General features: G+C 53.1%; 2 protein-coding genes across 2 annotated transcripts in view; both read left to right on the forward strand.

Annotated features, from left to right (window-relative positions):
* Positions 1-25837, forward strand: part of LOC136570481 (olfactory receptor 14A16-like) — a 223271-nt gene that overhangs the window by 114084 nt on the left and 83350 nt on the right. The gene's annotated exons all lie outside the window — the stretch shown is intronic.
* LOC136570408 (serine/threonine-protein kinase pim-1-like) lies at positions 6065-8580 on the forward strand. The gene is given in 7 exon segments (XM_066570886.1): positions 6065-6604; positions 6698-6719; positions 6722-6747; positions 6991-7029; positions 7032-7359; positions 7587-7763; positions 8030-8580. Coding segments are annotated over 7 exon segments (1683 nt in total).

Genomic DNA, 25837 nt, shown 5'->3' on the forward strand with positions numbered 1-25837 from the left:
TCAATGGTGGGAAAGGGGCAGCAGCTGAGGCTGAGCTGGGGAATGCAGTCGCTTGGGCTTGGCAGGGCTTTGGACGCTGGAGCAGCTGCTCCCAGGTCTCCCGCCTCCCAGTTCAGCTGCCTGAGTGCTTTGGGACAGGCCTTTGGCCTCTGGGCCTATGGCAGCAAGATGGCATTTCACAAATTTGTGTTCCGCACAGACCAAAAAAATGTTGAGCCTGACTGAAAGTCTTGTGGAGCTCCTGTGGGACACAGATGGAGAGATAGTTTTCATGACAGTCATGCTACTGAGCTTTATCATCTTGGACAATGACATGCTGATGCCCGGCCCCATCACACTGCAGCTGCTTGAGGCACTCCTGCCACTCTTTGACCACGTAAGGCTCACTGCCCCCAGCCACGGCCACTGGCTGCTGCCCGCACACTGTGTCCTGTGCATTTGCAGGCCTGCGCCAAGCTGAGCCCCGTGCAGCAGCAATGCTGAGGTCTTTTTTTCTTGCTTCCATACAGAACAATTGGCAGGTTCAGCTGCTCTCCATCCTGCTCTTCCGAACATTGGTGACCCTTCCAGAAAGGGAAAAGGAGATAAAGGCCCTGAAGACACCCCTGCGCCAGAGCCTGCTGCCCCTCTTCTTCCACTGCCATGATGGCAATCGGCTACTGGCACAGGTGAGGGCTCATGGGCTGCTGCTGTCCCCCTGGCAGGGGACTCAGCTGCCTCCTGGCCTGGCGCCTGCCGGGCTGCAGCCTCCTGCAGGCCTTGGCACAGGATGCGGATCCTAAACCGTGGGCTGTGGGGCCATCTCCGCGTCTCTGCTGCTCTCCAGGCTTCTCAGGAATCGTTGCTTTGTGTGGCCGAGTTCCTGAAGAGGAGGGATCTTGAAAGACTGGTGAAGAACCAGAATCTGTGGAAGTTCAGCGAGTGCTTTGTAAGGAGGGCCTGGAAGCCCCAGCCTCAGCCCAGAGGGCCGTGCTCAGAGTGCGGGGCTGGCAGCTGTGCCCCTGCCCGCTGCTGCAGCCAGAGGCCGCGCGGGCTCTTCTCCAGGCTCCCAAGGGCCCGAGCAAGGGGGCCGATGGAGCCCCACCCCGGCGGGGCTGCGGGAAGGCCGGCACCGCGGCTCCCCAGGCAGCAGCCGGCCCCCTCTGCCCCCTCCACTTGGGAGCCCGGCACAGGCAGCTGCTGGCCACGCCTCAGGGCTGTGCGGGCAGGGGAGGCTGGCGCTTGGCGCAGGCAGCGCCCGGCCCAGGGGATGAGCCCGCGCCAAGCCTTCCCTCCTGCTGCTCTCTCCAGATGGCAGAGGACAGCAGTAGAGCGGCCGAGCACCTGCGCCGGGCCCTGCGCTACCTGCAGAGCCCACAGGAGTCCCTGCGAGTGGCGGCCATCAGGTTCACGGGTGAGCCACGAGCCCGGGCTCCCTCCCCGGCCCAGCCCGCCGCAGCTCGGCCCCAGTCCCGCCTGCTGCCCCGGCAGCGCCAGCCGGGCCCGGCGCCGTGGAGCCCCGCCTGGCCTGGGCATTGCTGCTGCCACCCTCTGGCAGCCGTGCCCTGGGGCGGCAGCGTGCGCCAAGGGCCGGGCTGAGCCCTGCCGGGCCAGCAGCCCGTGTGGCCACAGCACCGGCAGCGCCGCTGGCAGGGAGCTGTGCCGCTGGCGCCCTCACAGGCTCTGTGTTCACAGGGATGGCCGCGCGGCACCTGAGGGGGAAGAAGGAAGAGCTCCGGCTCATCTGCAACGGTGAGTGAGGCCAGCGGGGGCTGCCGGGGGAGCTGCAAGCCCTGCCCCGGCTGCCGAGGGCTCTGCTCCCTGTGCGCACCAGGGCCGGCGTGGGCAGAGCACACAGAGGTTTCAGGGCCACCTGGGGCATTCGTGGCCAATAGCTTCGGGCTGGTCCCATTGGTGCCTGCTCCCTCCTGGCCATGGCTAGAGCCGGCTGCCATGGCCCTGCCAGGGCGCTCTCCTCGGCTCCCCGCAGTTGCGGCATCTGACCGTGGCTCCGTCCCTCTCTCTTTCAGCCCTTCAACACCTGACAGAGGACACCTGCAGTGCCGTGTCAGATGTGGCACTTGCAACATTGGATGTCCTCCAGGCACTGCAGGATGAGCCATATTCCATCTTCCAGAGGCTGCAAGATCAGCTCCGCAGGGCATGGAGGACTCGGCCTCGTCTCTCAGGGCTCGGCTGGCTGCGCTGCTGCAGCTCTCCAGAGAGCTGATCCCAGAGGCTCTGTCTGCTGGGGCCACCTGAGCCAGCAGGAATTTTCCCTTTCTTTCAGATTGTTCTTTTCTTCTTTTTGTTTTTTCTTTAGTATATCAATATGAGTGTGTTATAATACCCAGACTCCCAGGAGCTTTCTTTTGCTACCCAGGCTCTGCAGGGCTTAGGGGAAGAGGGGGACAAGGGTGCCTGGGCGTGCAGTGTTGCAGGGAAAATGGCCAGAAGCCCCTTGGCCTTTGATGGTTCTGTGGAAGCTTTTGTGCTGATGATAGAGTGGCTGGGCAGGGGCCGGAGCTGCAGGGATCCCTGTGAGAGCGGTGCCTGGAGATGGCCACAAGCCCTGAGCCAGGCAGGAAGCGCCCTCTGTGTCCTCCTGCCCGTGTGCTGCTGGCTGCATTGCTGAGGGCTCCCGGCTGCCTCTGGATGGGGCTCCTCTGGAGCTGCTGTGGGGCTGCGGCGCTGCTGCCGGGCAGCTTGGCCGGGCTGGTGCAGCCCCTGAGGGGCTGGGGCCATGAAGGGATGAGGGACTGGGAAGCCCTGACAGGACACGGCAGTGGGAAGGCACGAGGGGGATGTGTGAGGGAGTGGGTGGCTGTAGAAAAGCAGAAACCGCCCGTCAGCTGAAGGCTCCTGTGCCCTTGTCCCAGCCGCCCGTGGTGCCCAGGCCATGCTGGCTGTGCTCAGAGCAGTGCCCAGAGCTGCCCATCCCTGCGGCCTTTGGCACAGAGCAGGAGGGCAGGACATGTGCCCAGCCTGCAGCCAGCCAGGGCACATCCAGCCCTCAGCAGCTGCCCAGAGCAGGATGCTCCTGTGCTCTCTGCCATCTCCCAAAATCTCTGATCCCACACTGCCAAGCAGACGGGGACCCACCTCATGCCATCCCCCCCTTGAATGCTTCCTCTAGAAAAAGAAACATCAAATTATTGAAAATAGATTACAGACAATGGGGCAAAAAAGAAAAAAGGTAAAAAATCTTATCTCTACCAGGGGCTTGAGGAAGGCCCAATCCCTGCATGCCAGGGAAAAACCCACCCACGGGTGAGGGAAGCCCAGGCTTTCTCCCTTCCCCCTGCACTGCCCCCCATAATAACGGTGACCCCAAAGCAAACAAGGGCAGTGGAGCAGCCCAAGCCCTTCCTTGCCTGCACAGCAAAGCAGCCCCTGCACAGCTTCTGGAGTCCCACCTCTGCTCCCACCATGGGGCTTTGTTTGTGTCGGGCTGGCTGCCCCAGCCCCAGCCCCAGCCCGGGGCACGGTGGGTGCTGGGGGCTGTTGGCAGGGCCAGGAGCCCACTCCCATTTGTACCCACCCCAGCCCATGCCCCAGCCCTGCCAAAAGCAGCTGGGCAGCGGCTGAAGGATCAGCTGCACCCGCCCCAGCAAAGGGGGAACCTTTGGTTCCTGCCCAGGCTGTGCAATGCCCAAATCGGGAAGCATCCCCCTGTGTGTGGACTCATCTGCGAATTCCCTGTGGAGCCTGGCTTTGGAGAAGGTGCCACAATCAAAGTCCAGCATCTTCAGCTGGTCAGTGGCCAGGTCCAGGAAGAGGTTGTCATCCTTGATGTCATCCTCTCTGTCTCCAGCAGCAGCAGCCCCACCTGGTACAGCTTCTCCAGGGGCTCCTTCTCCTTCCCTGGGATAAGACCAGGCTCTCAGGGTTCTGCCCAGGGCCCCAGCTGTCAGGGAACCAGGACAAGCAAAACCAGCTCAGATGGCAGCCACCAGTGCTGGGCAGAGCAGCTCAGCTCCAGCACAAGGGCTGTGTGTGCCCATCTGATGAGCCCTGGGCAGTGACACAGGCAGCACAAAAAAGTCTGGGTTCCTTTGCTACTCATTGCCAAGGCATGTGTGGGGCTGCAACTCACCAGAGCCCGCTGCTGTCTCCCAGCACTGGGATTCCCCCCGTGCCCAGAGAAGAGGATCCACCCTGAGAGAGCCCTTGTGGCAGCGAGAGCTGATGGTCCTAGCTGATGTTCTGGCCCCTCCTGAAAGGGTGCTCCCCGCAGACCATCTGGTGCAGCGGGATGCCCAGGGACCAGATGGTAGCTGGCTTGCCATAGTACCGGCCAAAGTGGGTGCATTCTGGGGGGCTGTATGACCGTGTTCCTATGGAATAGAGATGGAGTTCAGCAGGGGGATGCTGCTGCTCCCAGAGCCTGCCCCCAGCATCCCTGGGCATGCGGGGGCTGCCCCAGTGGCACACGGGGTGACCACTGCCCTCTCGCCAGCACCTGGGACTTGTGTACAGACTTGGGGTTGGGAAAGAAGCCACTGGTGATGGAAGAGGGCTGTGGAAACCCTGGCAAGGCCCAACCATGACAAGGAAGAACCCACTCAGTGCTGGTGAAAAACCATGCTGTTGTGAATTCGAATGAGGCCTGATTTTGAGAAGGAAATAGGCTCTTATTTATCAAAACAAACTACAGAGGACAGGGAGTTTGAGATAAGCCCAAACTCCCACGCAACAACCCAAAGATAACAACATGTCCCAAACACACTGGGTTCCCCCCCATATAGTACATTCCTTAGAAGGAGAGGAACCCCAACCCAACCAAACCCTCATTTTATAACCCCTCTCGGGTCCAGGATTGGTGGGGTTTGGATCCGCATGTTGATTGGTCGTTTTCTGGTGTTCTCGTTGATCCTTATTGATATTCATTCTGGACCAATCATTTTCTCAGGGTGTCGAATGATTGCTCAAGTCCCCTGTCCAATCACCTCCCGCCCCCCTTCGACTATCACCCCCACCAAACCCTGGACTTCCCCTCCCCAGGACCCACAACAAACACCCATCAACTCTCCCCAAAATAACAATTCCCAACGCAGCCCCAATTCAACACAAATTGAATGTAATAAGGAGCAGTACGTTTGTTCATTAATTAAATCAATAGCTAAATAATTATACAATATAAAAGCAATAACTAAATAGCTAAAACCGCTTGATTCTTAAATGTGCAGCCACATATGGTTGCTTGGCTTGCAGGAATCATATAGTGCTTTGGGAATTCCATGGTAAAGATATCCCTTATAAGGAAAAGTTCACCCAGAGGTCACAGAGGAAGGCTGTAACAACAATCCTTAAACTCCAAGAATTGCTTAGGCTTGCAGGAATCGTATAGTGTTCTGAAAATTCCACTGTATAGGTATGCCTTATAAGGAAAAGTTCACTCAGCGGTTAAAAGAGGAAGACTTGGAGCCTTCATCCCACGACCACCAGAAGGCAGAAAAAGACCCCCTAGCAACTGAACGAGCAAGCACAGAAGACAGACCACATCATCCCTGAACCCGGGAGAAGAAGGCAATAAAAGGCGAACCTTGGGGATAGGAACGGTGTGAGCCTAGAGGAGCGGAGACTCCCGGCTGCCCAGCGCTGGACTTTGCTTATTCTTGCTTGCATAATAATAATAATAAAAAAATAATAATTGTATGATCCTTAAATCCAGTGAACTTGTTTATCACACCCATGAAATGTTTTGTCTCACGCAAAGAAGAAAGAAGCCACAAGCCAACACTCTTCTATATTGCTACACTGTTTTCTTTGGTTACTTCTCTAATAGGAATGACTTTGGGGTGTGATTTGTTTGTTTCTCTCTTTCGTTCCTTGGGGTGCGCGGCGGCTCCTCCGTTGGGTTCGCGGGGCAACGGAGGAACGGCCGCGAGCTCCGGCGGCTCCGCAGCAGCAGCAGCAGCAGCAGCAGCAGCAGCAGGAGCAGCAGCAGCAGCACTTCTCTTGATCGGTTTTCAGCTCGACTTTTCCCTTGCTCCGCATCCCCTTCTCCCTCCCACTCACTGTATTCCCGTCCCGTCCCATCCCGGGCTGTGCCGTCCATGTTCCGCCTCTCCCAGCGCGGCTGATGCCGCGTCCCGCAAGGTGGCCCTTGGCGGGGCCGCCCCGTCCCCGCCCCTGCCCGGCCCACCGTGGTTCCGCCTGGGCCAGGCTCTCTCCGTACTGGCTGTGGTGCCGCAGGAAGAGCTGCTTGCTCTGGTGCTGGCGGAGCATCGCGGTCTTTTGGCTCGGCCTGGCGCGGGCTCTGGCCCAGCCCCGGCCGAGGCCCCGGCCCCGAACGAAGCCCCTGCCGCGGTTCCACCCGCAGCCGCTCCGCTGCCGCCCAGCTCCCGCCCGATGGCCGAGAGCGTGGCCAGCAGCTTCCCCGCTCCGAGCTCCGCCGCTCGCCAGCTCGGCTGCCGGCCCCGAGCCGCCACAGCCCGGGGCGGCTCGGCAAGCAGCAGCGCACCGGGCGGGCGGGTGCCCCAGGCAGAAGAGCAGCAGCGCGGTGCCCCCCGCACGGGCGGAGAAGCCTCCCCTGGAGCAGCTCTACCGGCAGGGCCCGCTGCTGGGCAGCGGCGGCTGTGGCAGCGTTTACTCCGGGACCCAGCTCGCCGACGGCGCCCCGGTAAGAGACGGGGCCGGCTCGCAGGGCAGCGGCAGGCGGCGGGCAGCGGGCGGTGGGCGACGAGCTCAGCCCACTGCTCACCTTGGCTCGCAGGTGGCCATCAAGCGAGTGTCCCGGAGCACATCTCGGAGTGGGCGCGGCTGGTGAGTGAGCGGGGCCAGCGGGAGGAGCCAGTGGGGAGGAGCCAGCGGGGCGGGCCGGGTGGGGCTGAGGCGAGGCCTGGCAGGGTGGCAGCCGGAACGCTGCGAGGGCAGCGAGCGTGGAGTGAGCGGGGGTCGCGCAGCACCCCGGGCCGGGCCATGGCGAGACGCGGCGGGGCCGGGCAGGGGCTGCCTGAGGCGCGGCGCAGCATCGGCCCCGCTGACGGCATCGCGGTCCCCCTGCAGCGCAACGGCGCCCTTGTGCCCCTGGAGCTGGCGCTGCTGTGGATGGTGTCGTGGCCTGGCTCCACGGCGTCGTGCGGCTCCTGGACTGGTTCGACGTGCCCGAGGGCTTCGCCCTGGTCATGGAGCGTCCGCAGCGCAGTGAGGACCCCTGGTACTTCCTGCACGAGCGGCGGTTCCTGACGGAGCCCGTGGCGTGGGGGCTGTTCCGCCAGGTGCTGGAGGCCGTGCAGCACTGCAGCGGCCGCAGCGGCCTGCACCGCGACATCAAGGCCGAGAACGTCCTCGTCGACCTGGCCACGGGTGAGGTGAAGCTCATCAACTTCGGCTGCGGCACGATCCTCCAGGACACCTTCTACACCCGGATGTCAGGTGAGCCCAAGCCGGGGCCCAGCCGGGCAGCTGAGTTCCCCGCTTTGCTGGCAGAGGGGGAAGAGGGGGGAAGGAAAGAGGGGGAATCCTTCTTCAGCCAGCTGCAGCCAAGTTGCTTTTTGGCAGGGCAGGGGCTGGCTGTTGTGGAACGGGAGCTGGCTGGGAGGGAGGGAAGGAAGGCAGGAGGGAGCAGCATGGGCCTGATGAGCTGCGCCCGTGTCCCATAGGAACGCTGGAGTACAGCCCACCAGAGTGGATCCTCTTTGGCTGCTACCATGGCCAGCCAGCCACTATCTGGTCCCTGGGCATCCTGCTCTATGAGCTGGTCTGCGGGCACCTTCCTTTCCGCACCAACAAGGACATCGTCCAGGGCCAGCTCGTCTTCCTGCCCCGGGTGTCTCAAGGTGAGGATGCGCCTTCAAGTCACGAGGGGAAGAACGGGGTTGGGAGGGGGAGCTGGCACATAAGCATCCTGCTCTTGCAGCTGGTGAGGAGGTGGATCTCCTGGGCTTAGCTGGAGGAGGTGGCACCTGTGCCTCTGTGCTGGTGTCCTCCGCAAGAGAGGATCAATAGGAAGCTTTTGGGTGCAGCTCTGAGCACTCCTGGTGTTGCCTGGGCACTGTGGAATGTGGGAGAGCATGGACAGGAGCCTTCTGGTTTCTCTCCGCAGAGTGCCAGCACCTCATCAGGTGGTGTTTATCCATGGACCCCATACACAGGCCATGCTTGGAGGACCTTTTTGAGCATTCTTGGCTGCAGGAGCCCTGCCTGGCCCAGGAGACAGCAGAGATGCATCCTGAGCACAGTAGAATCCAGGAGCCCAGCATGCAGCAGCGGCAGGCGTCTCGTGGCACTGGAAGAAAACCCCGGAGCGTTTCCCTGCGGCCGCGGCGCAGAGGAGAGAGAGCAGCTGAGGAGATGCTGCTTCCACTGGTCCCCACAAGCTGTGGAGGGAGCGGCTCCGTACTGCCCGTCCCATTGGAGAAGTGGTGGCAGTGCAGTGAAGGTGACATGGATTGGGACAGAGGAAACATCCCCCTGCAGCTCAATGGCATCGTGATGTCCCCGCAAGCCAAGGCACAGCTGGCGTGTTCTTCTGGAGCACGACGTGGAGCTGGGAACACCATCCTGGAGCTGGCCACTGGCGGGGCAGAGCCAATTGGTTTTGGCTGCGGCCCCTGCCTGAAGGACACGCTCTGCACTCCGATGAAATCAAGATGAGTCCCCAGCCGGCGCAGGGGCGGGGGGATGCTGGTGCTTCCAGGCACGGCAGGGCTCGGCCTGGCCACGTGCCGGAGGTTCTCTGCTCGGCGGTGCTGGGGAATATTAATTTTTCTGCCGGCCGCTGAGCTGCTTTTTGGCGGGACAGGGGACAGATGTTGTGGAAGGGGAGCTGGCTCCTGGCCTCGCTGACAGCTTCTGCCAGCCAGCCTGGCACGGGCTGAGGCGGGGGCAGCCAGCCTGACAAAAGCATCCATCCATGTGGATGGGGGGCGGCAGAGGGGGGGACGGGTTCTGAAGCCGTGCAGACCCAGCTGGTCTGCTCTGCAGGCCCTTGAGGAAGAGGTGCGTTTACGGGCAGGAAAGGTGGGGATTTTCCCCACCCCTGGACAGGTTTAATTCTCACATGGAGTGGTCAGACCCTCCTCAGGCCTCTGAAACGGTGAGAGGCTTTGTGCTTTTTCTTGTTTCCAGGTCTTGTTTTGGATTGACTTTCATGCAATTGTTCTTTTGTTTTTCCAGGAGGATTACACCTGGTGCCCAGACCGGACAGGGAAGCGCCTGCAGCGTCCGTGGAGCGCGTCCAGTGCCAGCGCTGCCCCAGGGGCCACGGTCTGCAGGGACAGCCCCTTCCAGAAGGACGAGGACCTGGTTTGGGATCGGCTCCTCTCCTGGCAGCAGCTCTCCAGAGGTGGGCACCCGGCTCCACAGCTCAGCTGGCAGAAGGGCTCCGGGCAGATGGCAGCAGGCACAGGGGCATCCCGCTCTTGCAGCTGCTGAGGAGGTTGCTGTGCCATGATTAAGCAGAGGAGGCCTGCCCCGCTGCCCTTTTCTAAAAACAGAAAAGGCTTGGGAGGTTTGGGCTCTGAGCAGAGCCAGCAGCCTGGCCCGGGCACAGGCCATGGCGGGACAGGGGGACGGGAGCCTGCTGCCACTGACCGTGGCTCTCTGGTTTCTCTCCGCAGGCTGCCAGCACCTCATGCCATGGGAACGGCACCGCTCGGCCTGCCAGCCTGGGAGGGCTGGAGGGCAGCCGGTGTTCATTTGCTGTCAAAATAAATTTGTTTGGGTTTTTTTTGTCATTGTCATCATTAGAGTGTTTCTCTCCTCTTTTTCCAAGCTTTTGGCCTCCCTTTCTCCAGGGTAATCTTTTTGTGTCCTTCCTCAGCCTCTTGATGGCATTTGGCAGGGGGGGTTAAGCAACGTGAAAAATTCAACAACAGCTCCTGTTGCCAACTGCAGCAGCTCCTTCAAGAGCCCCTTCCAGTGAGGTCTGCATGTGCCTTGCAAAAGGAAGTGCTTTGCAGCGATGGGGTTGTCGCCCTGCTGCAAAAGCTGGGAGGAAATCAAAAATGGCAAAATGCCAATTTGGCTCAACCACCACCCAGGTTCTTCATCTTTTCCCTCTGCTCCGTGATAGGCAGGCAGGGCTGGACTCCAGGAAGGTTCAAGTTCTTGGTGCTCCCTGGCATCAAAGTGATCAAGTAAACTCTTGTATGCAGGGACTGCAACAGGGCTACTTGTCAGAACCCAGGAAATTCCTCTGGCTGCCCTGGAGGACTCGAGCCCCTGTCCAGGGGGCTCAGAGACCTTGGCACAGAGCCCAAGACCCCTGTGCCTTTGATTTAGCCCTTGGAAAAAACGATTACCAACCTTATATGAAGAATTGTGAGCCACGATAGTTTAACTAGAATGATAGTGAATTTATCAGGGGATGAAAAATAGATTTTTGGGGTTTCTAGAATGGGGATTCAGGGGGCAAGATGGAGCAATCGGGGCGTGTCCAGCCTTTCTCCTTCTTCTTCTTCTTCTTGGCCTCCATCTTCTGCTGTGATGTTGACACTTTTAGATTGGTCTAGAGTAGAAGCTCACAGTCTAACATAGGTGATAGGTATTGGAAAATAATTGTAAATATCATACATGTAGTTTTTAGTATAAAAAGATAACACCGCCTTGGGGCCGGCAGAATGCCTCTGACTGTCTTGCTGAGCGGACCTCATCAGGACAGGAGAAAGAATTTTATAGATAAGATACAATAAACAACCTTGAGACCAAGAATGGAAGAGCTCTGACTCCTTCTTTGAGCGCTGGGCTGGGAGAAGAGACTTTCTAACGTATATCAGGGTCACTCTGACCAGCTAGAGATCCCAAGATCTCCTAAGAAATATTTTTTGAGTCCTTTTAAATGTTGTTATTTTCTTATACATGTTCAGCTGTTCTAAGAAGTTGCTTGCAAGTCTCTAGGAGAAGATTTTTTTTATTAAATAAAGAAGGGGGAGTTGTGGGGGCCAGAGATCCAGTCAGGGAAGAGCTTGCTGTACTCCCCTGGATGGCCAACTCCTGACCCACTGACTTTTTAGTTTGGGCGAGCAAATATGACCCCCAGCTGCCTTTGCAACTTTATGTTGATCCCCCAGTACTCATTGGTCCTTCCCTTTGTGTTCTGCCCCTGAGCCCTTATCCCATTGGTTACCAGTTTTGTCCCGCCCCTTGCCTTCCCTATATAATCCCATTTTTCCCTGGTTCTGAGAGTTTCTGTCCCTGGCTCCCTATGCAGAGTGCCCTGCTCTTAATAAAAGCTTCTTCTCTGTGGAATACCATGCAGAGCTCCAGCTTTTTTTCTCTGTGTCACCTGAAGAAGGAAGCTGAACATCACACGCTGCTCTGGGAGGAGGATGTGCCTGTGCCCCTGAGCTGTCCTTCTTAGGAGGCTCTTCAGGAAGGTTGTGGCACCCTTACCACGGCCACCCTGCCGCCACAGCAAGCAAGAGCCTCAGAAACGCCCTTGTTCCTAGAGGCTGTTCTTGTTCACTTGCTACCGATGAGTAATTTGGGATCACAGCCACTAGGACAGTCCTGGAAGCCCTGGAAGTTACCTGCTGAAATACTCAGCATCAGTCAATTAACAATACAGAGTGCAATACACATACTCCAGCCACATGGCTCTGTCCCATCAGCTTCTCCGTGACTGGATGTGACATGTTTGGGGATTTCTGCTCTTTGGGCATTTGTTTCCTCTTGCATTTCATTGGATTGAGGCAGTTGTTGCATATAGGTTTTATGGGCAATTTTTTTTCCTCCATAGGGAGAGTAGAAAAGAATACAGGGAGAGTAGAATAGAATACAGCAGCATGCCTAATTGGTTTATTAAAATCAATGAGTTAGAAAGTAGTAAGCAGCTATGGAACTGAGGAAAAGGGAATATTAATAGACTATGATAAAACACTCCACAGAAAACACAATTATGCTAAAGAGTATCCTTCTTTTGCAGAAAGGCCCCTCACCGAGGACATAACCAGGGTGGTACAGAAAGCTGCATCAAGAGCTTGTGGGGGGAAAGGGAGTTCTTTGTGTTGTAATGCCTATGGAAATTCTGTGCAGTGACAGAGCTCTTGTAAGAGCTGTAAATTGGTACAATGCCTTCAGGCCTAAATTCAAGCTAGAAGCATGCTCCCAGAGCAGCAACCTTTCTGTCACTGCTCTTGGACTGCAGCTTCAGAAACAGGCAAGACAGACCTCAGCTTAGAAAATCTAAAAGCTCCTTTTCGGTTCCTTGATCAGATTCAGGATATACCAGATTGCCAAGAAGTTTGGATTCTATTTGCCACCTGTATGCCAGTTGTCTTCTGTTAATTGGGCAGTTTTCTTTATCTCTTCCACAGCCAATCCTCCCTCCAGAGGAGACATCTGCTGATAATGGGCTATTGAATGTCACTGCATGGCTGAGAAGAACTACAGCATCCCATTGGGAGATGCTCCACCCAGAGGGAGGAGCCAAGCATTCCTACCCAGATATAATCTTGAAATTCTGGAACACCAGCACAGCTTCTCCTCTGGATTTCCCAGAGGAACAGCAGCTGCCTCTTCCACTGGATCTTCTGAGGAAGACTACACCTTTCTACAGGATCCCTGCTCCAACAGAACCACACCTGACACTCCAGGAGGGCTGCAGCCACAATTCCAATTGGACTGCTAACAACACCCTGACCCACAGGGTGTCAGGTTGTATTCTGACTCTGTCAGTGCTGTTTTGGTTTACTGCATTGTTTATTTTATCTTTTTATTTTCTTCCCTAATAAAGAACTGTTTTCCTGCTCCCATATTCTTACCTGAGAGCCCCCCTTAATTTAAAATTCATGACAATTCAGAAGGAAGGGATTTACATTTTTCCATTTCAAGAAAGGCTCCTGCCTTCCTTAGCAAACACCTGTCTTTCCAAACCAAGACAGAGGAGCCACCTGTGTTATACATGTAAATACTTAACACGAAAAAAGCAAGAGCCTCAAAAAGGCAAAACAGCTTGGTAATTTGTAGAAATAACTTTGATCAAAACCAAAATGTGTTAATAGATAGGTCTGAAGATGACATTCACAATTTTCCTGGTGATATTGTGCACTGTACTGTAACAGTGGATAGTAACTGGACATAGCCAGTAGGATAACTGGATATGCTTTTCAAACTTAGTATTCATTGAATTATTCATTGAATTCTCATCCTTCTGTACACTTCAGCTCTGCTGTAAACTTCAGAGACATTTTTTCACAAACTTCTAACAAGTTACTCTGGATCCATAATTCCTGAGACCAAAGGGAGCCCAAATGCCAAGTGGGATGACTCTTTTTCAAAGCCTGGAGTCACACAGAATGAAGCAGTACTTAAATCATCATGTGCATCTCATACACGTAACAGTCCAGTTACTGACCATCTGCAATAATTTTTTGACTTTTGCTACAAATTACCTTCAAGAATAAGCTACAAATAATATCTTTAACCTGTTTAAATTCAGGGGTGGCATTACAATTGCCCTAAAAAATTCGAAGGGCACCTAGTGCTGTTGCAGTAATACAAGAGAACTGTAAGTGTGTATTACTCGTTGTTATTCATATTAGGTAAAAATGGATCAGCTCAGCTTTGCAAAGCAAGAAACAAGTCGTGGAGAGTTGAAATGATGGAGTTGGGACAGTGTAGCCAGTCTGCTTTTTGTGAGAGATGCTCTTAAGCAGTGGCAGTAGTAATGTACTCATCTCCTGTACCTTTGCTCCTTGTGATCTACTATCCACCTCTGCTATTTTTTCTGCTCTTTTTTTTTTTCTTTATTTCTTCAGCTGAGTACCAAAAGGAAACACAGAACTGCAATGTTGCTACCAAAATAATAGATCTTTTTTTCAAACTAAAAAATACCGAGAGCTTTTAGAAAACACAACAGAAGTGTTGCAAAGTATAAACAATACAAGATATTGAAGAGTATTTTGACATTATACTACATCAGCCAAAGAAATGGATAGTAGGGCTTGAGGAACAAGGATAGAAATGAAGTTTTGTTAAAAGGGCTTATTTTGGTCTCTATGTGGTAACTGTCATCACCCTGATGTAAATACTTCACAATCTATTTAAATTTTCCTAAGTTGTATTATTTTTTAATCAGCTATGATTTTTTAAATTTCTCCTGCACCCATAACTGAATGATCTGAGCACAATCTCCAAACAAGACAAATGGTAAAGTAGCAAAGGGCTGCAATAACTGAGCAGCCAACAGGATAAGCCACACTGGCATCTCTTGGCTTTGCCAAATCCTCTGTGAGTGCTTTCCTTTCTTTCCCTCTTTGGTATAAATGCAACACATTTTCATTCCTTCTGATGACTCACCTCTGATAGAAAAAGGCAGTAGCTGTGTTTGGCAGGGTAAGTTGCATTTGCAGATTGGCTCAGCTTGTTGGCAGCAGAACTGCATTTTTTCTTATCAAAGCTGCTCATCAGCTTGAGTGGGGAGAAGGCGCAAAAGGATGAGAGAGGCTGGTGGAGCTCGGATGGTGTGAGGATCCAATGGTGCAAAGAGCTGGGAGGTGAAATCCCTTTTCTTGAGTTCAGGGTCATTAGGGAAAGGGAGGGTGTGCCTGAGAGCTCAGTTCTGTCAGCCATATTCACCTAGTAAAAGGTTTTTTTCCTGCACCTGTGTGTGTGGCCAATGCCAAGGGATGGCAGCTCTTTCTGTTGTGGGGGCATTGCAGCCTCCAACTGCAGACTATGCAAACTGAGCTGCATTGAAATGTGTTCTCCAGGGCTCCGTTTTGGGGCTGGTCCTGGTTAACATCTTTATTGATGATCTGGAGGAGGGCATTGAGAGCCCCCTCAGTAAATTTGCAGATGCCCAGTTGGGTGGGAGTGTGGATCTGCTGGAGGACAGGAAGGCTCTGCAGTGAGACTTGGACAGACTCGATCAATGGGCCGAGGACAAGGGCGTGAGGTTCCACAAGGCCAAGTGGCACATCCTGCAGGTCACCAGCCGCCTCAGGGTGAGCCAAAGTGTGCCCAAGGGGGCAAGAGGCCAATGGCACCTGGCCTGGATCAGCAGCAGTGTGGGCAGCAGGAGCAGGCAGCGCCTGCCCCTCTGTGCTGGGCACTGCTGAGGCCACACCTCGAGTGCTGTGTCCAGCTCTGGGCCCCTCGGGGAAAAGGACATTGAGGGGCTGAGTGTGGCCAGAGAAGGGCAGCAAGGCTCACAAAGGCTCTAGAAAACATGGCCCATGAGGAGTAGCTGAGGGACCTGGGTTTGTTCAGTCTGGAGAAGAGGCTCAGGAGTGTTTATAGGCAAAAAATCTGCCAATTTTTTTTGTGAGAAAAAAGTTACAAAACCTAGTCAGACCAGTGTTGCTGCTAAAGTGCTACCTGTTTGTTATGATAATTATGAGTCATTGTCATTAATGGTTCTTTTTTCTGTATCAGTAAAGGCCCTGGCTAGGGCTAAGTTAATGGCTCCTCTCCCAAGACAGTGAAGGGAGGGGACCTCCCCAGACAGTGAGGAGAAGCGACGAGATTTAGGCGGGGGAGCATGAAAAATAGCCTCAGGACCAGCATGCCATGAGAGGCTACTAATCCAAACTTACTGAAAAGACCCCCAAAACAACGAGCCAATATAGAGCTGGGAAATTGGATTGATGTCTGGATGTGAGGAACAGAGTGCTGGGCCTGCAGAGATGCTGAAAACCTTCATTGCCCCTCACCCTGAGCAGAAAATCCTCTCAAACTGGGACCCAGAGAGAGAGAAAGAAGCTGTAGAGATCATACATCTGGGTCATGCCCAAAAGGCTCCCACGAGGACTGGACCCCCAGCTCTGCCCCTAATGGACAAAGCTGCGCAGATCCTCCTCCTCTGAGTCACCCTGGGAGAGATGATGGAGACTGCAGACCTGTCGAGCTTCCCAATCTTGAGCTGATCACTTTTAATAAAGGCATTAAAAGGAGAAAAAGTCTCCTGCCCTGTTTATTTCAGCTGGGGGTTTGTCCGGGATAGCCACGCCAGAAGAGGACACCGGGACTGGCCATCTTGGACCTCGAGGACAGCTGGCCATCAGGACCAGAGAAATCGGCTGGGGACCAGTGACGCTGAGGAGCTCCGGACTGGTGAGAAATCCGGTGGCGGGAGTAGGAGAGGAACGAGTGTGTGTGTGAGTGAGACGAGGGCCGGGCCCTCGGAGCGAGAGTGGACCCCTCAGTGCCGCGTTTCCGGACTCCTGCGAAGGGCCCGGCCGGGAACAGGGGGAAGCGCATGGAATCAGCGTGAGTGAGTCGTCTCCTAAGGGGGAGAGAGGGCCCCCCCTCCGGGTGTGTGGAGGAAATAGTTGTATGAGTGCCACGCACCCCCAAAAGTCCTGACAGAGGGAAGTCAGGCAGATTGCAAGTCCCAAGGAGGGTTCGGGCAAGTTCACAAGCCCTGCAGGCAAATTCAGTCCTGACAAAGGGGTCAGGAACAAATCCCAGCGAAGGAAGCTGGGGTTTGTTTTTAAGTCCTGATACGGTGAGGCCTGACATTTGGAAGGTTAGGCAAACTAGAAATCAGGCAGTTGTTTTTCCTGACAGAGGGGAGTCAGGCACGAACCGGCTTCTTACGCCAGGGTTTCGTGTTTTCAAGTCCTGATAGATATAAGACCTGACATTAGTAAAGTTAGGCAATCTAGAGATCAGGCAGTTGTTTCAGTGTAAAGTCCTGAGCATCAGGCAAATAAATTTTTCTTGAGATTACCTGTCAGTAGAGGCACCTTTGGGATTTTTTTCTGTTGAGACCTGAAAAATTGGAGGGTGTAATAGTAAAAAGACAGGCAAGAGACTGAGGAATATACCTCCCAATAGCCCCTTGGGGGAACTGTTAGAGAAATGGCATTCTATAGAGGCCACAGAGGGATTAGATCAGGTGAAGATAGATGATCCAGTATTGTGTAGAAGTCTGGCCAGAATTAGAGGTGCAAGGAGGATGGCCTTGGTGTGGGACAAGGGACAAGTGGATGAGCCAACAACTGAGTCATTGTCTGACAGCTCAAGGAGATACCGATCCTGAGCAATTATTGTATGTAGCTTGCTGGTTAAAGAACGCTATTGGGGATGAAGGGTGCGAATTTGTAAGGTACAGAAGAAGAAAGAGGGGAATGAAGGAGAGGATGCTGGAATTGGTAAAAGATGGGACCCCCTGGAGTATTTGCCTCCAGCCCCTCCACCTTATAATCCTCTTCCTTGGGCACCTCAAATGGCAGGTCCGGTTCTTCCCCTGGCTGCCATCTCATTACCGCCTACTCAAATTCCTCCTTCCACCTCTTAGGCTTCCCCTATGGTAGACCCAGTATCTCCCCTAGTAACCACTCCCTCACCACCCCCTTTGGCTCCTCCAGTTCCTTCTGCACCACCACAAGTGCCTGCCTACTCCACCTGCTGCATTCTCCACCCCTTCTCCAGCTCCACTTAAAATGTACCCAAGCTCTTCTCCCCCTCCTATTGCTGTCCCTTTACCTCCTCCTAGTTGGGACACAAATGTCTCCTTGCCCGGTAAACAGCTATCACCAAATACACCTGCTGATCTGCAGAAAGTTCAGGGTAACCCTGATATCCCTCAAACTAGTAGCATGGCGTCTGAAGATGGGCCGTACTGTAGTACCAGATCCAAGACCTCCAAGGCAAAGAGACTTTTTCCCCTCAGAGAAGTTCCTATAGGAGAAGTAGTGGGAGGTGTTGGCTTTGTGAATGCTCCTCTAACAGCTTCTGAGGTGAGAAGATTCAAGAAAGAGTTAGGGCATTTAGTTGAGGACCCAGTGGGCATAGCCAACCAAGTGGATCAATTCTTAGGCCCAAATATCTACACTTGGGGGGAGATGAATTCCATTCTAAAGATATCATTTTCCCCAGAAGAGGTCCAGATGATTAGGGCGGCTGGCATAAGAATTTGGGAGAAAGAGAACTACCCCAAGTGCCATCAGGTGAACAGAAATTGCCACTGACAGATCCCAGCTGGAACTCTAACCAGGAGGAAAGGAGGAAGGCCGTGATGGAATATAGGTCTTTGATAATACGAGGGATCAAAGAGTCATTTCCCAAAGGAACTAATACCAAATTGGTATTAGAACTAACACTGAATTTGAGGGGGCACAAGAGAAGGATGAAGCTCCTGCTGCTTGGCTTAATCGCCCAAAGCGGAACTTCCAATTGTAGTCTAGAATAGACCCAGACACCACAGAAGGTCAAGTGCTACTAAAAGTCCAATTTGTTACCAAATCTTGGCCAGATATATGGAGAAAACTAGAAAAAAATTAAGATTGGCAAGAGAAGGACAGAAATGAGTTATTAAGAGAAGCATTGAAAGTGTATTTAAGGAGAGACTGAGAAAAAGCAAAGGCCAAGGCCAAGATCATGGTTGCCATAGCTAAAGAAAGTGAGGGGTGGGTGGGTCCACCACCAGGAGGAGGCAAAGATAGGCCAGGACTGTCAGGTACAAGAGAGATAGAGAGACCTCAAGTCCCTTTGAGTGAATGACACTGCTATTATTGTGGAGAGGCAGGACACGTCAGGAAGTTTTGTAGAAAGCTCAGTCTCGATGAGGCAATAGCCAGGGAACAAGAAGCCTTGGAGAGGGTTCTTAGAGGTGATGATTAAGGGTGACAGGGGCTTTACACTTTAGGGGACCCGATGCAACATCTAGAAAAGCCCTTGGTAAACATTGAGGTGGGACCCCTAAATGAAGAATTTGAATTTTTGGTTGGATACAGGAGCAGATAAGTCCTGTCTCAACAAAGTACCAAAAAGTATAGTAAAATACTCAGCCTCAACTTCCCGGGCAGGTAGGAAGGGGGCAGTAGAAAGAGTGTGTGTGACCTGCAAACCAGACCAGTGTTCCCCGGTGTGTGAGGGGGCCGTAGCTGTAAGAGCGTGAGTGACACGCAGGCAGCCTCACAGGTGAACGGGCACCGGAGGCAGCAGAGCCAGGGCCCTTCCAGAAGGCCCGGAGATACTGAGAGCTGGAGGCCAACCCCAAGGCGAGGGGGGGCCACAGGGACCCGTGATTTTCTGGCAATGAGGATCCACTTTGTGTCTTGAGGGTGTGAAGGAATGTGTGAAGGTGAATGAGAAATAAAAGTGAGTGAATGTAGATGAATTAAAGTATAGGTAATGTGGATTGTGCATTGTAAGTTTTACCACATCTCCTTGGAGGGAGGTGTATTGTGTTGAAAAGTAGTGTGGGGAAATAGTTTGTTTTAGATGCAAGGGGTTGAAAGAAAAGTGGTATTTCAGCTGTTAGTGAAAGTGAGAAACAGAGGCAGGGGATGAATAGATAAGATCTTGAAAATTGAACAGCAAACCAGTAAGTTAGATGCCGAGAAAAATGGGAGAATAAAAGCATGCTAGAAAAGATACCCCCAAGACAGCCCTTTGGGAGTTAAGTTAGCTAACAGAAATACAACTCCTTGCAAAATACAGAGTAGGCAGAAATTGATGAGAGAAACATGCAAGCTATGGAAAAAGGGAAATTAACAAATTATACATAACATTAACCCAAGAAATTGGGTTTTGATAAAATCATAGTAGACCATTAATGCCTATATTTGAAAGCCCCTTTCAGGTACTCCTCATTGCTAATTCGACTCTGCGGACCAGAGGAAAACGTTAGACCCACATCATCAGATTCCACACCACTCTCACCCCCTGGCATTGGACCAAGATTCAACATCAGTTTCACCCCCTGGCATTGGACCAGACTCCACACCACTCTCCCTCTGGGATTGGACCAGACTCCACACCACTCACCCTCTGGCATTGGGCCGGATTCAATGTCAGTTTCACCCCCTAACATTGGACTAGATTCCACATGACTCGCCCCCTAACTCAGGACAGGAGTCAACCACATCACGAGTTAATTCACCTGAGTATACCATTATAAAAGGACCAAAAGACTTAAAGTTGACTCTCAAAAGGAAGAGCCCAAAAGACTGATGAACTGAATAAGAAAAGAGTTTGGTATCAGAACCATACCTTATCTTAAAGTGTTATAAGACAGCTCTGTGTTTAAAATAAGTTTGTAAAAAGTTAAAGACTGTTAATAAGTAACTCTGGTTAAGTTCCCCCAATTTAGTTCCAAAGACTCCAGGTTAATCCTCTACAGACCACTCCCCTAAGAGAAACCAAAATTAGTAAGGAACGGACCAAGAGAAGTTTAACCAGAGAAGCGGGGAGAAGGGACTCTAAAGAGCTTGGAAGCTTCTTCTTGGTAAAGTTCCCCAAGAGGAAGGCCGGGTGGGCCGGTCGTGCCAGATGACCCATACCAGATTCTTGGGAAGAGCAGTAATGATGGCTCTAATTGCTGGTGGTGCTCTGGGGAGCCCAAGAGAGCCGTGCAGTGAGTGCTACCAACCCTTCTATGAGGAGGAAGAAGTGAGCTCCTTGTCTAGAGTCCACACCAATTCTAACCTGAATTGTGTTAACCTCCCCCAATGTATTGGATAGTCCAGAATACCACCACTTTTAGGCAGCAACTCCTGGGAGAGTGCCCTGTAGGAGAAACCTGGTTGTGCTTGAATGTGATGCTACTGAAGCAAGCCTGGTACATCAGGTCAAAGAGAAAGAGACAGTAAAAGCAATAAGAGAACAAGACCATTTAGAGATACCCCGAGGTAAGAACCTATTCATAGATTCAGTGAAAAAAGTTAGCCACAAACTAAATTTAACTGATTGTTGAGTTTGTACTCAGATGACCGAAATTTGGCCATGGGAGAAGATTAATCTAAGGCTATTAGAAATCTGTAACTGGATACAGAATAACTCAGAATTTAGTATTAATTTAGTATTAAGGGGTACAGTACACCAGTAAAAAGAATGGTCTGTAAATGGCATTTAGCAGTAAAGAACTCTGCTACCCAGCGGATCCCAAGAGATCCAAATAGATTTTCGTCTGTTGAAAGAAAAGAACAAGTGTATCTACCATGAAGCATATGAATTTTATGAGTATACTGAAGAAGGGATAAACCCCTTTTGGGGAATGAAAGCCATTTCTAAATATTGGGAATGTCCAAGAGAACCTACGCATACATTTTGGGGGGCCCCTAAACACCTGTTTTGGATCTGTGGTACTACAGCATACACTAAATTGCCAGGAGACTGGTCCGGCAGTTGCACTATTGTAATGATAAAACCATCGCCCACCTGGGAGTGACATCCCTAAACATATCCAAAAATTTAAGCATTTTTCCTTATAAATAAAATTCAATTAATTAATAAAATGATAATTATATTATTCTGATAGTATTATTCAAATTAATTACCTAATTTGTATATTTATATTAAAAAATCTATACACTTTTAGCAACCAAGAAAATTATTGCTCATTGGTTCTAAGTAACACAATTCCCTTCATTAATTCATTAAGCTCTATTGGGTATTTATTTCTTCCTCTTTATGGTAACTAATATTCTTTGTAGACCTTCTGCCATCATTTTTATCATCTTTTTTTTCGCATATGGTCAAGAGGAGGCACTTTGGGGTCCATGGAGACATTTCTGGGGCTCATTTGGAGCAATTTTGGGTCTGGGGAGGGAATTCAGAGAGAACTTGAGGGTCTGGAGGACACTTGGGGAAGCCAGGTGGGCACTTGGACGGGGCACTCAGGGATTCTGAGGGACAGTTCGGGGTCCGGGACAGCACTTGGGGCTCCAGGGGGGCCCTTGGAGGTCAGGGAGGGGAATTTGGGGCCCTTCGGGGTCCGGGAGCGCCCTTGGGAAGCTCGAACGGGGCTCTCTGGGGCGCGGGGGCCGATGGGAGTTGTAGGCGCGGGTATCATACGGATTAACGGGGCCGCAGAGCATCACGGGAGTTCGAGGCGCAGCTGCAATGGCTCTCCGAGAGTCGCGGGGCATGACGGGAGATAAAGTCCCGGCTGGAATAGCGCTGGACGTGCGCCGCGGAGCATGATGGGAGCTGTAGTCCTGGAAGTGGTTGGAACGTGGCGTTTGGGGGTCCGGGAAGGCTCTTGGGGGACACTTTTGCGTCCAAGCCGTGACTTGAGGTCCTCGGGGGAACGTAAACGGCTCGGGAATCCGTGGGGGGAGTTTGGGGAGCTCTAACCGGGCTCTTTAGGGCGCGGGAACGGCAGGAGTTTTAGGCGCGGGACTGTGTTCTGAGGGGCTCTGGGGCCACGGGGGATGAGAGGAGATGAATTCCCAGAAGTGGCTGTACCGGGCATCTGTGGGGTTGGGAGCACTCAGGGGAACTGGGGACGCCTTTGTGGGCTCCCAGATAGGCACTGAGGGGGCACTGACGGATCTTGGAGGGTCTAGGGGACACTTATGGGACAGATGGGGGCGGATCCCGGGGTTCTTGGGAGCGTGGGACATGACGGGCGTTGCAGTCCCGGCTGCAATGGGGTTGTATCCGGCCGCGAGGCATGATGGGAGTTGTAGGCAAAAGGAAAATATGGCAGCCATCTAGGCACCGCCCCCAAGCCCCAATCTCTGGCGCTGATTGGCTGTGAGTGGTGATGGGCGGAAGCCTCGGCAAATGAGAGGTGGCGGAGGCGGGAACAGCCTCTCCATTCCCTCCCAGTACAGCCCAGTTCATCCCCAGTACTACCCCAGTACAACCCCAGTAAAACCCCAGTGCCCCTCTGATCCCTTCCAATACACAACAGTCCCTCCCAAAACACCTGAGTCCATTCCCATTCCCTCCAGTTTCACCCAATTTCAAACACAGGGTGCCCCTGTGTCCCCAGTCTTCCCCACAATGTTCCCAGTGTTCCCAGTATGTCCCAGTCCTCCCCAGTGTTTCCAAGGACAGTTTAATTTCTCACAGTGGCCGTGGCAGCCAAACCCAGCAGTGGGGTCAGAGCAGTGCCCATGGCCACAGCCCCTTGCAGTGGCCCAGTGCAGCTTGGGCTGATGATCCACCCTCACAGCTGGCCCAGGGCAGCTCTGCAGTGGCTTTGGTGGCACCTGGGGCTGGCACACACCTGAGCAGTGTGTCTGTTTGCAGTGGAGAAACTCAGGAGTTTCAGATTGCTTCAAAAAACCCCAAAAAGAGAAAACCCCTCTTAGGCTGAGTGCAGCCAGCTCTCCAAGCACAGCAGGTCCCAGGGCAGTGAGGACAGACAGGATGGGGCTGGGCAATGTGGAGCAAGGTTGTCCACACTGGGTCAGAGCTCCAGGCACAGCTTTTGTGAGCAGGCCAGAGCTGCTGAGGAGAGACCCTGGGTCAATATCAATCACAGAATGCTGCAATCGTCTCTACTCTAAAGAGAAATAAGATAAAATATACCCTTTAAAATATGAAATGTGTATTTCTTACAAGTTTTTTGAAATCTTTCTCCATCACTGGACTAGGAAAAATTTAATGACTCTCTCAGAGCTTTGGTGTTGTTTACATCAGACTCAATCCCTGAGAGTGTCTTCAAAAAACCTCTCAAGAACTCAAACTTAAATTGAAACTGCAAAGTTTCTTGAAGTTTTAATGGATCCCACTGAGGGACACGACTGAGAAAATGTCCCCAGGTTCCAGTTAGAGCAGAACACTGCAGGCAGTGATGACAGCTGGGGACAAACAAGGCCAAGGTGTCTCTGGTGCTGAGCAAAGCTGGATGTGTTTGAGGAATGCCAAGGGCCAAGGCCTGAGCCCCAGGGCCTGGCCAGGCAGATCCTGTCCCTCCCTACTTGCTCAGGGCTCTTGCCAGGATGGGCTCTGGCATGTGGGGATGTGCAATGCCAAGGGCAGGAGCATGGGGCGGCCCCTGCCAGGCTGCTGAGCAGGGACAAGGAGGCCATGAGGCCCCAGGCCTGCAAGGGTCACTTGTCTCCTGCTCCTGCCTCAGGCCCAGGCCCAGCAGCCATGGCCAAAGTGCTGCCCACGTTGGCTCTGGCAGGGCTGTCTTGCAGCTGCTGCCCATGCCTGTGCCCTGTGCAGCCCAGGCTGTCCTACGGTGCCCCTGCCCTGCGCCTCTGTCCCTGCAGGCTGTCGGCATCTCCCGGCTGCCCCACCTGGCTGGGCCCTTCCTTTGCTGGCAGCTCTGCCTCCTGCCTGCCTCTGCCTGCCCACACAAAGCCTTGGGCTGATACCAAAAGGGTTCATTCCATTTTTACCCTGCCTGGGAACTTTCAGCACAGGAACAAGGCATGCAGGGGCTGCTTTCCCAGCAAGAGTGGTTGGAAGAGAAGAAGAAGACATCTGGCTCAAGGGTGAAGGGATAGAGAAAACAAGGAGTGAATCTGGGAACTTGGGGTGGGTTTTATGGAAATGGGTAAGTTGTAATTCGTATTTAGCCACTGTGTATAAGCAACACACTGGTAGAATTACATGTCCTAATAAGGTTAGCAGTTATTCCATGTTGGACCTTAGGCCTGAATAAATGATACCCTCTGAAACAACAAATTAGTGTTATGGAGTCTTATTCTGATATTTTGGACATTTGGTGACAGCAGAGGCTGACAGAACCAAGGAGTCAGCTGTGACACTGTGGCACTTCATGGAATAAAGGGTCCCTGGTGATGCAGTGGAACCCCATAGAACCAAAAGTCCATTGTATCAGAGCAAGGCCTCATGGAACCAAGGAGACCATTGCTGACAGTGTGGAAGCTCCTGGAGCTGTGGGGTCATTGTGACAGTGTGGGGCTGCATGGAACCAATGGTCCATTGGGACACTGCAGAACCTTCTGGAATCAAGGGGATCATGTTATGCTCTGGAACCTCATGGAACAAAGGATCCATGGTGACACTGCAGTGTTCAGACCATTGTTGACAGTGTGAAAGCTCCTGGAACCAAATGTCCACTGTGACACAGCAAGGCCTCCTGGAACCAAGGGTCCCTTGTGGCTCTGTGGGGCTTCCCAGAACCAAGGAGACCATTTGGACACTGTGGGGCCTCATGGAACCACCTGGCACTGTGACACAGCGGGGCCACATGGAGCCAAGGGGCCACTGAGACACTGAGGAACCCCATGGAACCAAAGGTCCATTGTTACACTGTGGGGCCCTGTGGAACCAGTGGGACCATGGTGACACTGTGGTGCTCCATGGAACCAAGGGGCCATTCTGATTCTGCTTTGCCTCATGGAGCCAAGGGGCCACCATGACACTGCAGGGCCTTGTGGAACTAAGGCAGCCTTGTGACACTGCGGGGCCCTTGGCACCAAGGGTCCATTGGGAGATTGCAGGGCCTCATGGAACCATGGAGACCATTAGGAACCTTCAGAACCCATTGGAACCGAGGAACCATTGTGACTCTAGAGGGCCTCATGAAATCAAGGGGACAACAGTGACACTGTGGGGCTCCATGGGACAAAGGGGCCATTCTGACACTGTGGAACCGAGGAGACCATTGCTATGCTACGGGACATCATGGAACCAAGGAGGCCATTGTGACACAGCAAGGCCTCATGGAACCAAGGGCACAATAGTGACACTGTGGGGCTCCATGGGACCAAGGGGGCATTCTTAAAGTGCAGAACCAAGGAGGCCATTGTGACACTATGGAGCATCATGGAACCACAGGTCCATTTTGACACAGCATGGCTGCATGAAACCATGGAGGCCATTTTCACACTTTGAGGCCTGGTGAAACCAAAGGGCACCTGTGGCACTTTGTGTCTCCATGGAATCAAGGAGTCCATTGTGACACTATGAGGCCCTGTTGGGCCAAAGGACAATTGTGGCCCTGTGTGGCACCATGGAACCAAGGGACCATTGTGACCCTACAGGGCCCCATGGAGCTAAGGATTCTTGGAACAGTGTGGGACTCATGGAACCAAAGGTCCATTGTGAGGTTGTGACACCCCATGAAATACAGGACACCATTTTGACATGGCAGGGTCTCATTGAACAAGGGTCCATTGTGATACAGCGGTACCAAGGGGAGCACTGTGACACTGCTGGGCCTCATGGAAGCAAGGGGGGACAATTGTGATACTACAGGGCCCAATGGAAGCAAGGGGCCAGTGTGACACAGCTGGGCCTCATGCAGCCA

Source organism: Molothrus aeneus, unplaced genomic scaffold, assembly GCF_037042795.1.
Source record: "Molothrus aeneus isolate 106 unplaced genomic scaffold, BPBGC_Maene_1.0 scaffold_34, whole genome shotgun sequence".
NCBI classification, from domain to species: domain Eukaryota; kingdom Metazoa; phylum Chordata; class Aves; order Passeriformes; family Icteridae; genus Molothrus; species Molothrus aeneus.